The following is a 16,926-nucleotide window of genomic DNA, read 5'->3' as shown; positions in this document are numbered from 1 at the left end:
CAGGAAGCTACCTCAGTAGACTGGTAGACAGCTAGTCAGGCTGTTATATGTCCCTCCCCACTACCTCAGTGGACTGGTAGACAGCTAGTCAGGACAGGAAGCTACCTCAGTAGACTGGTAGACAGCTAGTCAGGACAGGAAGCTACCTCAGTGGACTGGTAGACAGCTAGTCAGGACAGGAAGCTACCTCAGTAGACTGGTAGACAGCTAGTCAGGACAGGAAGCTACCTCAGTGGACTGGTAGACAGCTAGTCAGGACAGTAAGCTACCTCAGTGGACTGGTAGACAGCTAGTCAGGACAGGAAGCTACCTCAGTGGACTGGTAGACAGCTAGTCAGGCTGTTATTAGCCCAGTTATAGATAAGTAAAGGTCAGTAATGGAGAATTACTGCTTCCTACAAGACCACAAAACGTGTAAGCTACATTTCAAACTGTCTTTGAAAAGCCAGTCAAGTAAAAAGGGGTGTGTCTTAATTAAAGGGGCAGTGTTGTATTTTGAGAAAAGGCTTGACTATGCAAATAAGCCAATAGTCAGAGGGGTAGTCTCCTTTGTCTAATTGTCTGTATGGTAATAATAATGAATTTGATTTTGTTAAGTGGGGTCTTACATCATACAACACAATACACTGCAATTTACAGTCACCTATTTGGCCCATGGTGTTAACCTCATAGATGCTACTGTAGGTCTGAACACCTCATATAGACCTGAACACCACATAGAGACTACTGTAGGCCTGAACACCACATAGAGACTACTGTAGGTCTGAACACCTCATATAGACCTGAACACCACATATAGACTACTGAAGGTCTGAACACCTCTTATAGACCTGAACACCACATATAGACTACTGTAGGTCTGAACACCTCATATAGACCTGAACACCACATATAGACTACTGTAGGTCTGAACACCTCATATAGACCTGAACACCACATAGAGACTACTGTAGGTCTGAACACCTCATATAGACTACTGTAGGCCTGAACACCACATAGAGACTACTGTAGGCCTGAACACCACATAGAGACTACTGTAGGCCTGAACACCACATAGAGACTACTGTAGGCCTGAACACCACATAGAGACTACTGTAGGCCTGAACACCACATAGAGACTACTGTAGGTCTGAACACCACATAGAGACTACTGTAGGTCTGAACACCACATATAGACCTGAACACCTCATATAGACCTGAACACCTCATATAGACTACTGTAGGTCTGAACACCACATAGAGACTACTGTAGGTCTGAACACCACATATAGACTACTGTAGGTCTGAACACCACATAGAGGCTACTGTAGGTCTGAACACCACATAGAGACTACTGTAGGTCTGAACACCACATAGAGACTACTGTAGGTCTGAACACCACATAGAGACTACTGTAGGTCTGAACACCACATAGAGACTACTGTAGGTCTGAACACCACATAGAGACTACTGTAGGTCTGAACACCACATAGAGACTACTGTAGGCCTGAACACCACATATAGACTACTGTAGGTCTGAACACCTCATATAGACCTGAACACCTCATATAGACTACTGTAGGTCTGAACACCACATAGAGACTACTCATGGTTTTAATCTATCAGCCTCGTCTGCTTCTTGAGGTAAGAGGACCAGCCTCATGGTTTTAGTCTTGAGGTAAGAGGGCCAGCCTCATGGTTTTAGTCTTGAGGTAAGAGGACCAGCCTCATGGTTTTAGTCTTGAGGTAAGAGGACCAGCCTCATGGTTTTAATCTATCAACCTCGTCTGCTTCTTGAGGTAAGAGGACCAGCCTCATGGTTTTAGTCTTGAGGTAAGAGGACCAGCCTCATGGTTTTAGTCTTGAGGTAAGAGGACCAGCCTCATGGTTTTAATCTATCAGCCTCGTCTGCTTCTTGAGGTAAGAGGACCAGCCTCATGGTTTTAGTCTTGAGGTAAGAGGACCAGCCTCATGGTTTTAGTCTTGAGGTAAGAGGCCCAGTCTCATGGTTTTAGTCTTGAGGTAAGAGGACCAGCCTCATGGTTTTAGTCTTGAGGTAAGAGGCCCAGCCTCATGGTTTTAGTCTTGAGGTAAGAGGACCAGCATCATGGTTTTAATCTATCAGCCTCGTCTGCTTCTTGAGGTAAGAGGACCAGCATCATGGTTTTAGTCTTGAGGTAAGAGGACCATCCTCATGGTTTTAGTCTTGAGGTAAGAGGCCCAGCCTCATGGTTTTAGTCTTGCGGTAAGAGGACCAGCATCATGGTTTAAGTATTGAGGTAAGAGGACCAGCCTCATGGTTTTAGTCTTGCGGTAAGAGGACCAGCATCATGGCTTTAGTCTTGAGGTAAGAGGACCAGCCTCATGGTTTAAGTATTGAGGTAAGAGGACCAGCATCATGGTTTTAGTCTATCAACCTCGTCTGTTTCAGCCATCTCAGCAACCACCTGTAGTAATCGTCAGAAGAACACTCCCACCGCCCAAACTATTCCAAACCATCTCCTGTCCCAGCCACCAACAGAACCTGAGGTGTTCTGACCCAGCCACCAACAGAACCTGAGGTGTTCTGACCCAGCCACCAACAGAACCTGAGGTGTTCTGACCCAGCCACCAACAGAACCTGAGGTGTTCTGACCCAGCCACCAACAGAACCTGAGGTGTTCTGACCCAGCCACCAACAGAACCTCAGTTCTCCTGACCCAGCCACCAACAGAACCTGAGGTGTTCTGACCCAGCCACCAACAGAACCTGAGGTGTTCTGACCCAGCCACCAACAGAACCTGAGGTCTCCTGACCCAGCCACCAACAGAACCTCAGGTCTTCTGACCCAGCCACCAACAGAACCTCAGTTCTCCTGACCCAGCGCCACCAATAGTACCTGAGGTGTTCTGACCCAGCCACCAACAGAACCTGAGGTGTTCTGACCCAGCCACCAATAGAGCCTGAGGTGTTCTGACCCAGCCACCAACAGAACCTCAGGTCTCCTGACCCAGCCACCAACAGAACTTCAGGTGTTCTGACCCAGCCACCAATAGAACCTGAGGTGTTCTGACCCAGCCACCAATAGAACCTGAGGTGTTCTGACCTCACCAATAGAACCTCAGGTGTTCTGTCTGTCATGTAAACATGACATGTAAAACAGTCTCTATATTCAACATCAACAACACCTTGGAGAACTCCTGTATTTCTCCATGCTTCCCTCTATCTCTCCATCCCTCCCTCTATCTCTCCATCCCTACCTCTATCTCTCCATCCCTCCCTCTATCTCTCCATCCCTCCCTCTATCTCTCCATCCCTCCCTCTATCCATCCATCCCTCCCCCTATCCATCCCTCCCCCTATCCATCCCTCCCTCTATCGCTCCATGCCTCCATCCCTCCCTCCCTCCCTCCCTCTATCCCTCCCTCCCTCCATCCCTCCCTCTATCCCTCCATCCCTCCCTTTAAACTATGGTGAGCTCCCTGCAGGGAGGTTCATCACGCTAACAAGAACCAGCATGCTACTGATCAAAGAAATTCCTCAGATGTTTCTGAAAATAACCTCTCTTCCCATCTCTCTCTCTCTCTTCTCATCTCTCTCTCTCTCTCTTCCCCTCTCTCTTCCCATCTCTCTCTCTCTCTTCCCATCTCTCTCTCTCTTCCCATCTCTCTCTCTCTCTCTCTCTCTCTCTCTCTCTCTCTCTCTCTCTCTCTCTCTCTCTCTCTCTCTCTCTCTCTCTCTCTCTCTCTTTCAGGGTGGTAGAGATGCCGTATGCGTACCAGTGCTGTGTCTACGGGTCATGTGGCAGCTATAAGCCCATCAGCCAACCGGAGACTGAGCAGAGCAGTGAGGAGGAGGAGCTAGACCAGAGGACCGTCGCCCTATACCCCATCCACACAGACACACTCTGTAAGAACCCATGCACACAGCGCACGCACACATCCTGTAAGAACACACACACACACAGCGCACGCACACATCCTGTAAGAATGCACACACACACAGCGCACACACACATACTGTAAGAACGAACACACACACACACAGCGCACACACACATACTGTAAGAACGCACACACACACAGCGCACACACACATACTGTAAGAACGCACACACCACACAGCGCACACACACATACTGTAAGAACGCACACACACACACACAGCGCACACACACAGCGCACACAGACACACAGAACGCACACACACATACTGTAAGAACGCACACACACAGTGCACACACACAGCGCACGCAGACACGCAGAATGCACACACACACACAGCGCACGTACACACACTGTAAGAACGCACACACAGCGGACGCGCGCACGCACACACACTGTGTGCTGCAGCTGTGCATAGTCTATCGGTAAATAGCCCACCCAATTCACCTACCTCATCCCCATACTGTTTATATTGATTCACTTTTCTGCTCTTTTGCACAACAATATCTCTACCTGTACATGACCATCTGATCATTTATCATTCCAGTGTTAATCAGCTAAATTGTCATTATTCGCCTACCTCCTCATGCCTTTTGCACCCAATGTATATAGACTCCCCTTTTTCCTACTGTGTTATTGACTTGTTTATTATTTACTCCATGTGTAACTCTGTGTTGTCTGTTCACATATGTTCATAAATGAGAACTTGTTCTCAGCTAGCCTACCTGGTTAAATAAAGGTTAAATATAATTTATTTTTTAAACACACACACACCACCATTACACACACACAGCGCACGTACACACACAGTAAGAACGCACACACACACCACCATTACACACACACAGCGCACGTACACACACAGTAAGAACGCACACACACACACACAGCACACATACTGTAAGAACACACACACACACACAGCACACATACTGTAAGAACGCACACACACACACAGCACACATACTGTAAGAACACACACACACACACAGCACACATACTGTAAGAACACACACACACACACAGCACACATACTGTAAGAACACACACACACTGGGTTTCGGGGTCTGGGCAGGGTAACAGGCTAATGTTCTGTCTGTGAGTCTGGAACTGATGCTGTTTCTAACATGTCAGAGCCCTACTTAATCATAGATACCTGGCACAGGAGCACACACTCTCCTTTCTCTTCTTTATAGACTCCATTACCTTATCTATTGACTTCATTACCTTATCTATGGACTTCTTTCTCTTATCTATGGACTTCTTTCTCTTATCTATAGACCATTACCTTATCTATAGACTTCATTACCTTATCTATAGACTCCATTGTCTTATCTATAGACTCCGTTATCTTATCTATAGACTCCATTACCTTATCTATAGACTTCATTACCTTATCTATTGACTCCATTGTCTTATCTATAGACTCCGTTATCTTATCTATAGACTCCATTATCTTATCTATAGACTCCATTATCTTATCTATCGAGTTTGATCTCTTATCTATTGACTTCGTTACCTTATCTATAGAATCCATTATCTTATCTATAGAGACCATTGCCTTATCTATATACTTCATTACCTTATCTATAGACTCCATTACCTTATCTATAGAATCCGTTATCTTATCTATAGAGACCATTGCCTTATCTATATACTTCATTACCTTATCTATAGACTCCATTACCTTATCTATAGACTTCATTACCTTATCTATAGAATCCGTTATCTTATCTATAGAGACCATTGCCTTATCTATATACTTCATTACCTTATCTATAGACTCCATTATCTTATCTATAGACCATTACCTTATCTATAGATTCCATTACCTTATCTATAGACTTCATTACCTTATCTATTGACTCCATTGTCTTATCTATAGACTCCGTTATCTTATCTATAGACTCCATTATCTTATCTATCGAGTTTGATCTCTTATCTATTGACTTCGTTACCTTATCTATAGAATCCGTTATCTTATCTATAGAGACCATTGCCTTATCTATATACTTCATTACCTTATCTATAGACTCCATTACCTTATCTATAGACTTCATTATCTTATCTATAGACTCCATTACCTTATCTATAGACTTCATTACCTTATCTATAGAATCCGTTATCTTATCTATAGACTCCATTATCTTATATATCGAGTTCGATCTCTTATCTATTGACTTCGTTACCTTATCTATAGAATCCGTTATCTTATCTATAGAGACCATTGCCTTATCTATATACCATTACCTTATCTATTGACTTCATTATCGTATCTATCGTTCTTTCTCTTATATATAGCCTCCATTATCTTGTCTGTCGACTTCTTTCAAGTATATATAGTTCCATTATCTTATATATAGACTCCATTACCTTATCTATAGAATCAATGATCTTATCTATTGACTTCATTATCTTATATATAGACTCCATTATCTTATATATAGACTGCATTATCTTATCTGTCGACTCCATTGTCCTATACATAAACTCCATTATCTTATCTGTCAACTTCTTTCTCGTATCTATCGGTCCATTATCTTATCGTTAGACTCCATTCTCTTGTCTATAGACTCCATTGTCTTTTATAAAGACACCATTACGTTATCTATAGACTACATTATCTTATAAATATACTCTATTATCTTATACATTGACTCATTATCTTAGCTATAAACTCCATTATCGTAGCTCTAAATGGAATTACATTACATATAGACTCCATTATCGTATTGATATACCCCATTATCTTACCTGCAGACTCCATTATATTATACATAGACTCCATTCTGTTATATATCGACTCCATTATCTCATATTTACACCAATTATCTTCCAGACACTCCATTATCATGTGTGCACACTCCATTATCTTAAATATACTCCATTATCTTATATATACTCCATGACCTTATCTATAGACTCCATTATCTTATATATACTCCATTATCTAACCTGACAGTTCTGTTGTTTATTCAGATGACCCAGACCTGGAGGATCTCCAGATGGAGATACAGGAATCTAAACTACAGACTAACATCCAGTGCTCACCTGTACCAGGTACACACACCTAATACACCTGTACCAGGTACACACACCTAATACACCTGTACCAGGTACACACACCTAATACACCTGTACCAGGTACACACACCTAATACACCTGTACCAGGTACATACACCTAATACACCTGTACCAGGTACACACACCTAATACACCTGTACCAGTTACACACACCTAATACACCTGTACCAGGTACACACACCTAATACACCTGTACTAGGTACACACACCTAATACACCTGTACTAGGTACACACACCTAATACACCTGTACCAGGTACACACACCTAATACACCTGTACTAGGTACACACACCTAATACCCTGTACTAGGTACACACACCTAATACACCTGTACCTACACACACCTAATACACCTGTACCAGGTACACACACCTAATACACCTGTACCAGGTACACACACCACTGTTTAATACACCTGTACCAGGTACACACACCTAATACACCTGTACCAGGTACACACACCTAATACACCTGTACCAGGTACACACACCTAATACACCTGTACCAGGTACACACACCTAATACACCTGTACCAGGTACACACACCTAATACACCTGTACCAGGTACACACACCTAATACACCTGTACCAGGTACACACACCACTGTTTAATACACCTGTACCAGGTACACACACCTAATACACCTGTACCAGGTACACACACCTAATACACCTGTACCAGGTACACACAACACTGTTTAATACATCTGTACCAGGTACACACACCTAATACACCTGTACCAGGTACACACACCTAATACACCTGTACTAGGTACACACACCTAATACACCTGTACCAGGTACACACACCACTGTTTAATACACCTGTACCAGGTACACACACCTCTGTTTAATACACCTGTACCAGGTACACACACCTAATACACCTGTACCAGGTACACACACCACTGTTTAATACACCTGTACCAGGTACACACACCACTGTTTAATACACCTGTACCAGGTACACACACCTAATACACCTGTACTAGGTACACACACCTAATACACCTGTACCAGGTACACACACCACTGTTTAATACACCTGTACCAGGTACACACACCTAATACACCTGTACTAGGTACACACACCTAATACACCTGTACCAGGTACACACACCACTGTTTAATACACCTGTACCAGGTACACACAACTCTGTTTAATACACCTGTACCATGTACACACACCACTGTTTAATACACCTGTACCAGGTACACACACCACTGTTTAATACACCTGTACCAGGTACACACAACTCTGTTTAATACACCTGTACTATGTACACACACCACTGTTTAATACACCTGTACCAGGTACACACACAACTGTTTAATACACCTGTACCAGGTACACACACCACTGTTTAATACACCTGTACCATGTACACACACCACTGTTTAATACACCTGTACCAGGTACACACACCACTGTTTAATACACCTGTACCAGGTACACACACCACTTTTCAATACACCTGTACCATGTACACACACCACTGTTTAATACACCTGTACCAGGTACACACACCACTGTTTAATACACCTGTACCAGGTACACACACCACTGTTTAATACACCTGTACCATGTACACACACCACTGTTTAATACACCTGTACCAGGTACACACACCACTGTTTAATACACCTGGTTATCTCACCATCACAGATGAAATCACACGGACGTTAACCTCACATGCCTTGCTTATACAATCACTTGGGATGGATGTGGTTCAAGTCTTGAATGAGTGTATTGTTAAATACAGTGCATTTAGAAATGTTTCAGACCCCTTGACTTTTTCCACATTTGGTTACGTTACAGCCTTATTCTAAAATTGATGAAATAAAACATTTCCCTCAACAATCTACACATAATACCCCTTAATGACATCACAATACCCCATAATGACATCACAATACCTCATAATGACATCACAATACCCCATAATGACATCACAATACCCGTTAATGACATCACAATACCCCTTAATGACATCACAATACCCCATAATGACATCACAATACCCCATCATGACATCACAATACCCCATAATGACATCACAATACCCCATAATGACATCACAATACCCCATAATGACATCACAATACCCCACAATGACATCACAATACCCCATAATGACATCACAATACCCCATAATAACATCACAATACCCATAATGACATCACAATACCCCATAATGACATCACAATACCCCATAACGACATCACAATACCCCATAATGACATCACAATACCCCATAATGACAAAGGGAAAACAGGTTTTTAGAAATGTTTGCAAATGTATTAAAATTCTAAAACTGAAATACCTCATTTATATAAGTATTTAGACCCTCTGGTATGAGACTGGACATTGAGCTCAGGTGCATCCTGTTTCCATTGATCATCCTTGAGATGTTTCTACAACTTGATTGGAGTCCACCTGTGGTAAATTCAATTGATTGGACATGATTTGGAAAGGCACACACCTGTCTATATAACGTCCCACAGTTGACAGTGCATTTCAGAGCAAAAATGAATCCATGCAGTCGAGACAGGATTGTGTCGAGGCACAGATCTGGGGAAGGGTACCAAAACATTTCTGCAGCATTGAAGGTCCCCAAGAACACAGTGGCCTCCGTCGTTCTTAAATGGGAGAAGTTTGGAACCACCAAGACTCTCCCTGGAGCTGGCCGCCCGGCCAAACTGAGCAATCAGGGGAGAAGGGCCTTGGTCAGGGAGGTGACCAAGAACCTGATGGTCACTCTGACAGAGCTCCAGGGGTCTTCTGTGGAGATGGGAGAACCTTCCATCTCTGCAGCACTCCACCAATCAGGCCTTTAGGGTAGAGTGGCCAGATGGAAGCCACTCCTCAGTAAAAGGCACATGACAGCCCACTTGGAGTTTGCCATAAGGCACCTAAAAGAGATCAAGATTCTCTGGTCTGATGAAACCAAGATTGAACCCTTTGGCCTGAATGCCAAGCGTCACATCTGGAGGAAACCTGGCACCATCCCTACGGTGAAGCATGGTGGTGGCAGCATCATGCTGTGGGGATGTTTTTCAGTGGCAGGGACTGGGAGACTAGTCAGGATCAAGGGAAAGCAGAATGGAGCAAAGCACAGAGAAATCCTTGATGAAAATCTGCTCCAGAGTTCTCAGGAACTCAGACTGGGGTGAAGGTTCATCTTCCAACAGCACAATGACTCTAAGCACACAGTCAAGACAACGCAGGAGTGGCTTCAGGACACGTTTCTGAATTTCATTCAGTGCAGCAACGCTCCCCATCCAACCTGACAGAGCTTGAGAGGATCTGCAGAGAAGAATGGGAGAAATTTCCCAAATACAGGTGTACCAAGCTTGTAGCATCATACCTGTTAGCAGTTGATGTTGTTCTTTAATAACACAGACCCCAAAGCAAATCAGGGGGGGGGGAATAGGTTCATTCAAAGAGAACAAATCATGCATGGAGGTAGATGGTAGATGTTCATGCTCCCCTGTCCTCAGTGATTCTCTCTCCAGGGATTCTCTCTCCTGTGATTCTCTCTCCAGGGATTCTCTCCTCAGTGATTCTCTCCTCAGTGATTCTCTCCAGTGATTCTCTCTCAAGTTATTCGCTCCTGTGATTCTCAAATCAAATCAAATTTATTCTCTCTCCTGTGATTCTCTCTCCAGTGATTCTCTCTCAAGTTATTCGCTCCTGTGATTCTCAAATCAAATCAAATTTATTCTCTCTCCTGTGATTCTCTCTCGTGATTCACTCTAGTAATTCTGTCCAGTGATTCACTCCACAGAACAAAGTGACAGGATGTAGTTTTCTAACCCAGCCCTTGCCTGTGGTTGACCAATTAGAATTCCTTGCAATAAAACTGGGCCAATGGCCAAATAACAAGTAACCTATTTCAGAAGACAAATTCCTCTCATCTCTGATCCATTGCTCATTAATTCCCTTTTCCATTGATCGTTGGGACTGTATTGACATGTAGTCCTCTGCGTTGTGTATTTATCTTTATATCCTTGCAGACCCTAGAAGACTGGAGGCTGTAATCACTGATAAAGGTGCTTCAACAGAGTACTGAGTAGAGTCTGAATACTGATGGAAATGTGACATTTTAGTTCTTTATTTGAAATACATATCATTTCTAAAAACCTGTTTTGGTTTTGTCATTATGGGGTATCGTGATGTCATTATGGGGTATTGTGATGTCGTTATGGGGTATTGTGATGTCGTTATAGGGTATTGTGATGTCGTTATGGGGTATTGTGATGTCGTTATGGGGTATTGTGATGTCGTTATGGGGTATTGTGATGTCGTTATGGGGTATTGTGATGTCGTTATGTGGTATTGTGATGTCGTTATGTGGTATTGTGATGTCGTTATGTGGTATTGTGATGTCATTATGGGGTATTGTGATGTCATTATGGGGTATTGTGATGTCATTATGGGGTATTGTGATGTCATTATGGGGTATTGTGATGTGATTATGGGGTATTGTGATGTGATTATGGGGTATTGTGATGTCATTATGGGGTATTGTGATGTCATTATGGGGTATTGTATGTAGATTGATGAGGGGGAAAACTATTGACATTATTTTAGAATAAGACTGTAACCCAATGTGGAAAAGAGGTCTGAATTCTTTCCTAATGCTGTATCTTGTTAAACGTATGTCTGTCTCGCCCTCCTAGGTCCGTTCCGGCCATGTGACTCCCTGCTAGGCAGCTGGTTGGTCCGTGTGGGTCTGTGGTGCGTCTCCATCGTGTCTCTACTTGGGAACTCTCTCTTGCTGCTGTCGCTCTTCAGTTCGGCGGGCTATCTCTCCCCGCTGCGGTTCACCACCGCCTGCATGGCCGCTGCCAACCTCCTCACCGGCGTATGCACATGCACGCTCGCCCTCGTGGACGCCCTCACGCTGGGAGAATTTGGACGCCACGGTGCCCGCTGGGAGTCGGGTCCCGGTTGCCAGGTGACGGGGTGGGTGTGGGTGTTTGCTTCCGAGGCGAGCGTGCTGCTGTTGACCCTGGCGGCCGTGCAGTGTGGCATGAGCGTGACGTGCGCACGGGCCTACGGAAAGGCGCCCTCACACGGGAGCGTCCGAACGTGCGCGTTCTTCTGCCTCACCCTCTCTCTCACCCTGGCATCCCTCCCTCTGGTCAATGTGGGGGAGTACGGTTCCACCCCTCTCTGCCTGCCCTCCCCCTTGCATCCCCCCTCCTCCCATCCACCCTCCTCTCTAGGCTTCCCTCTCTCTCTGATCATGATGAATACACTGTGTCTGCTGATAGTGACAGTCTCCTACATCCGTCTGTACTGGGAGCTGCTGAGAGGAGAGTGCGAGGGGCTGTGGGACTGTAGCATGATTAAGCACATCACCTGGTTGATCTTCATCAACGGTCTCCTCTACATCCCAGTGGCCTTCCTGTCTCTCTGCTCCTTGCTGGGGCTGCTTTCTCTGGGGGAGGAGGTGCTGAAGTCTGTCCTGCTCCTTCTACAACCCCTCCCCTCCTGCCTCAACCCACTCCTCTTCCTCCTATTCACCCGAGACCACACCCACTTCTTGTTCTGGCCACATCCCAAGGCACGCCCCCAGTTATACCGGGACCGCACGCTTGAAGACTCGCTGGTCTCTGTGGACACAGAGAAGAGCTTGTGTTCTGATTTGTCGACGCAGGTGTCACTCGCCGAGGCTGACGCCCTCTACGTTGGAAGCCCCGCCCTCCAACCCCGGATGGATCCAATCAGATTATCCCACTGCTCTTCTTCCGCCTCCTCCTCGGTTCCTCTGATCCCGTGTCAGACACCTTCCCCCAGCCTGAGAGAAAGAGAGATGGAGAGTGAAAGAGATATGGAGAGCGAGAGGGAGGCAGAGTGGTAAGGTATGAATCACTAAACTACAATGGGACACAATCTCAGTTGTCAAGCACTGCTGGCTGGGACCCTACGAGACATTAAAACCAACACATTCCCTTCTGCCTCCCTCTCTCTCCTTCGCTCCCACTATCTCCCTCCCTCCCTTCCCACCCCCTCTCCCTCCTTCCCACCCCCTCCCTCCCTCCTCTCTCCTTCCCTCCCCCCCCCCCTCTCTCCCCCTCTCTCCTTCCCTCCCTCTCTCCTCCCTCCCTCTCTCTCTCTCCTCCCTTCTCCCTCTCTCTCCTCCCCTCCCTCCCTCCCTCCCTCCTCTCTCCTTCCCTCCCTCCCTCCCTCCCTCTCTCTCCTCCCTCTCTCTCCTCCCTCCCTCCCTCTCTTCTCCCTCTCCTTCCCTCCCTCCTCTCTCCTTCCCTCCCTCCGCTCTCCTTCCTTCCCTCCCTCTCCTCCCTCCCTCTCTATCCATCCCCCTCTCTCCTCCCTCCCTCCCTCCCTTCTCCCTCTCTCTCCTTCCCTCTCTCCCTCCCTCTCTCTCCTTCCCTCCCTCCCTCCCTCCCTCTCTCTCCTTCCCTCCCTCCCTCTCTCTCCTCCCTCCCTCTCTCCCTCCCTCCCTCCTCCCTTCTCCCTCCCTCCCTTCTCCCTCCTTCTCTCCTCCCTCCCTCCCTCCCTCCCTCCCCTCTCTCCTTCCCTCCCTCTCTCTCCTCCCTCCCTCCTTCTCTCTCCTCTCTTCTCCCTCTCTCTCCTCTCTTCTCCCTCTCTCTCCTCTCTTATCCCTCTCTCCTTCCCTCCCTCTCTCTCCTCCCTTCTCCTTTTCTCCTCCCTTCTCCCTCTCCTCCCTCCCCCTCTCTCTCTCTCTCCTCCTCCCCCTCTCTCTCTCCTCCCTCCCTCTCTCTCTCTCCTCCCTCCCTCTCTCTCTCTCCTCCCTCCCTCTCTCTCCTCCCTCCCTCTCTCTCCATCCATCCCTCCATATCTCTCCATCCATCCCTCCCTCCCTCCCTCTCTCTCCTCCCTCCCTCTCTTCTCCATCTCTCCATCCATCCCTCACTCATAAGGGGACCATTACAGGAGACCAGCAGCAGGGGCTTTTGAAAGTGCATCAGTCCTGGAGAAAGCATCATCATTAGTGTCAGCATCCCTCCACACAGAGACATCCTACAACAGTATTGAAGAGTCTACTACTAAGTATATCACTAAGGCCTCAATTCAATCCAACCTGAATTAAGGTATTTTCACAGTAGCTCTTTTTCCAAAGATCAAATGAACTCACAGACTGGTCTTGGGTACTGTATAAAACCTACAACTACTAGCAGGGTGACCAGACTGGTCTTGGGTACTGTATAAAACCTACAACTACTAGCAGGGTGACCAGACTGGTCTTGGGTAGTGTATAAAACCTACAACTACTAGCAGGGTGACCAGACTGGTCTTGGGTACTGTATAAAACCTACAACTACTAGCAGGGTGACCAGACTGGTCTTGGGTACTGTATAAAACCTACAACAAGTAGCAGGGTGACCAGACTGGTCTTGGGTACTGTATAAAACCTACAACAAGTAGCAGGGTGACCAGACTGGTCTTGGGTACTGTATAAAACCTACAACTACTAGCAGGGTGACCAGACTGGTCTTGGGTACTGTATAAAACCTACAACTACTAGCAGGGTGACCAGACTGGTCTTGGGTACTGTATAAAACCTACAACAAGTAGCAGGGTGACCAGACTGGTCTTGGGTACTGTATAAAACCTACAACTACTAGCAGGGTGACCAGACTGGTCTTGGGTACTGTATAAAACCTACAACTACTAGCAGGGTGACCAGACTGGTCTTGGGTACTGTATAAAACCTACAACAAGTAGCAGGGTGACCAGACTGGTCTTGGGTACTGTATAAAACCTACAACTACTAGCAGGGTGACCAGACTGGTCTTGGGTACTGTATAAAACCTACAACAAGTAGCAGGGTGACCAGACTGGTCTTGGGTACTGTATAAAACCTACAACTACTAGCAGGGTGACCAGACTGGTCTTGGGTAGTGTATAAAACCTACAACTACTAGCAGGGTGACCAGACTGGTCTTGGGTACTGTATAAAACCTACAACTACTAGCAGGGTGACCAGACTGGTCTTGGGTACTGTATAAAACCTACAACTACTAGCAGGGTGACCAGACTGGTCTTGGGTACTGTATAAAACCTACAACAAGTAGCAGGGTGACCAGACTGGTCTTGGGTACTGTATAAAACCTACAACTACTAGCAGGGTGACCATACTGGTCTTGGGTACTGTATAAAACCTACAACTACTAGCAGGGTGACCATACTGGTCTTGGGTACTGTATAAAACCTACAACTACTAGCAGGGTGACCAGACTGGTCTTGGGTACTGTATAAAACCTACAACTACTAGAAGGGTGACCCCCCCCCCCTCCACACAGGTATGTTTTCACTTTTCAGAATATTGTCAAATAAGACACAGCCTAAACATTGCTATGACAGATTTGAATGAATCCCAGCCTTAGTGTCCTTAATAGTCAATAAGTACACACTACTATGTGTCCTACTGCCATCACTAGTCACCAAGGGTAGCAGAGGATATTATATAGATATTCCAACAAATCGACTAGGATTCATTCAAATTAAATGTCCCAGATGTTCACTGTCAACTCTGTTGATTTGATTGAATTCCAGACATATTACCAGCAGATGTATGACTGAATGAATGATCGGTAGCCTGGGTCCCTTCAGACTGTAGAGTAGTGCCCACTCCAAAATAGACCCCTGAACACTTCTCCCCTCGCCAATGCTCAGGGCCCTTCACAGACTGTAGAGTAGTGCCCACTCCAAAATAGACCCCTGAACACTTCTCCCCTCGCCAATGCTCAGGGCCCTTCACAGACTGTAGAGTAGCGCCCACTCCAAAATAGACCCCTGAACACTTCTCCCCTCGCCAATGCTCAGGGCCCTTCACAGACTGTAGAGTAGCGCCCACTCCAAAATAGACCCCTGAACACTTCTCCCCTCGCCAATGCTCAGGGCCCTTCACAGACTGTAGAGTAGCGCCCACTCCAAAATAGACCCCTGAACACTTCTCCCTCACCAACCCTTCATTCAGATGTTAATGTAGATCCATTTGATGTAGGTGGACTTTCTGGCCATATGGTTTACACTTATCTAATCCTTTCAGACGAGTAGTGATGTATAGGGGACAGGGAACAGGGATTATCTAGAGGTTCTGGTGTACAGTAGACTAGCTAGCTGGGGTCTGTTCAGCGAGGGGACAGGGATTATCTAGAGGTTCTGGTGTACAGTAGACTAGCTAGCTGGGGTCTGTTCAGCGAGGGAACAGGGATTATCTAGAGGTTCTGGTGTACAGTAGACTAGCTAGCTGGGGTCTGTTCAGCGAGGGGACAGGGATTATCTAGAGGTTCTGGTGTACAGTAGACTAGCTAGCTGGGGTCTGTTCAGCGAGGGAACAGGGATTATCTAGAGGTTCTGGTGTACAGTAGACTAGCTAGCTGGGGTCTGTTCAGCGAGGGAACAGGGATTATCTAGAGGTTCTGGTGTACAGTAGACTAGCTAGCTGGGGTCTGTTCAGCGAGGGGACAGGGATTATCTAGAGGTTCTGGTGTACAGTAGACTAGCTAGCTGGGGTCTGTTCAGCGAGGGGACAGGGATTATCTAGAGGTTCTGGTGTACAGTAGACTAGCTAGCTGGGGTCTGTTCAGCGAGGGAACAGGGATTAACTAGAGGTTCTGGTGTACAGTAGACTAGCTAGCTGGGGTCTGTTCAGCGAGGGGACAGGGATTAACTAGAGGTTCTGGTGTACAGTAGACTAGCTAGCTGGGGTCTGTTCAGCGAGGGGACAGGGATTATCTAGAGGTTCTGGTGTACAGTAGACTAGCTAGCTGGGGTCTGTTCAGCGAGGGAACAGGGATTATCTAGAGGTTCTGGTGTACAGTAGACTAGCTAGCTGGGGTCTGTTCAGCGAGGGAACAGGGATTATCTAGAGGTTCTGGTGTACAGTAGACTAGCTAGCTGGGGTCTGTTCAGCGAGGGGACAGGGATTATCTAGAGGTTCT

At 46.2% G+C, this 16,926-nt stretch overlaps 1 protein-coding gene across 1 annotated transcript in view; it reads left to right on the top strand.

The window, feature by feature from the left end:
* LOC124032429 (leucine-rich repeat-containing G-protein coupled receptor 6) overlaps positions 1-16,106 on the top strand; it is a 101,307-nt gene extending 85,201 nt beyond the window's left edge. The window contains exons 16-19 of the mRNA XM_046344821.1: positions 3,712-3,866; positions 6,881-6,961; positions 11,671-12,858; positions 13,900-16,106. Coding sequence (XP_046200777.1) covers positions 3,712-3,866; positions 6,881-6,961; positions 11,671-12,857 — 1,423 coding nt within the window. The 3' untranslated portion in view covers position 12,858; positions 13,900-16,106. The remainder of the gene's footprint in view (positions 1-3,711; positions 3,867-6,880; positions 6,962-11,670; positions 12,859-13,899) is intronic.
* The last annotated feature ends 820 nt before the right edge of the window (positions 16,107-16,926 follow it).

The sequence above is a fragment of the Oncorhynchus gorbuscha genome, linkage group LG03 (genome assembly GCF_021184085.1).
Source record: "Oncorhynchus gorbuscha isolate QuinsamMale2020 ecotype Even-year linkage group LG03, OgorEven_v1.0, whole genome shotgun sequence".
NCBI classification, from domain to species: domain Eukaryota; kingdom Metazoa; phylum Chordata; class Actinopteri; order Salmoniformes; family Salmonidae; genus Oncorhynchus; species Oncorhynchus gorbuscha.
This window is presented reverse-complemented; position numbering and strand designations above follow the sequence as displayed.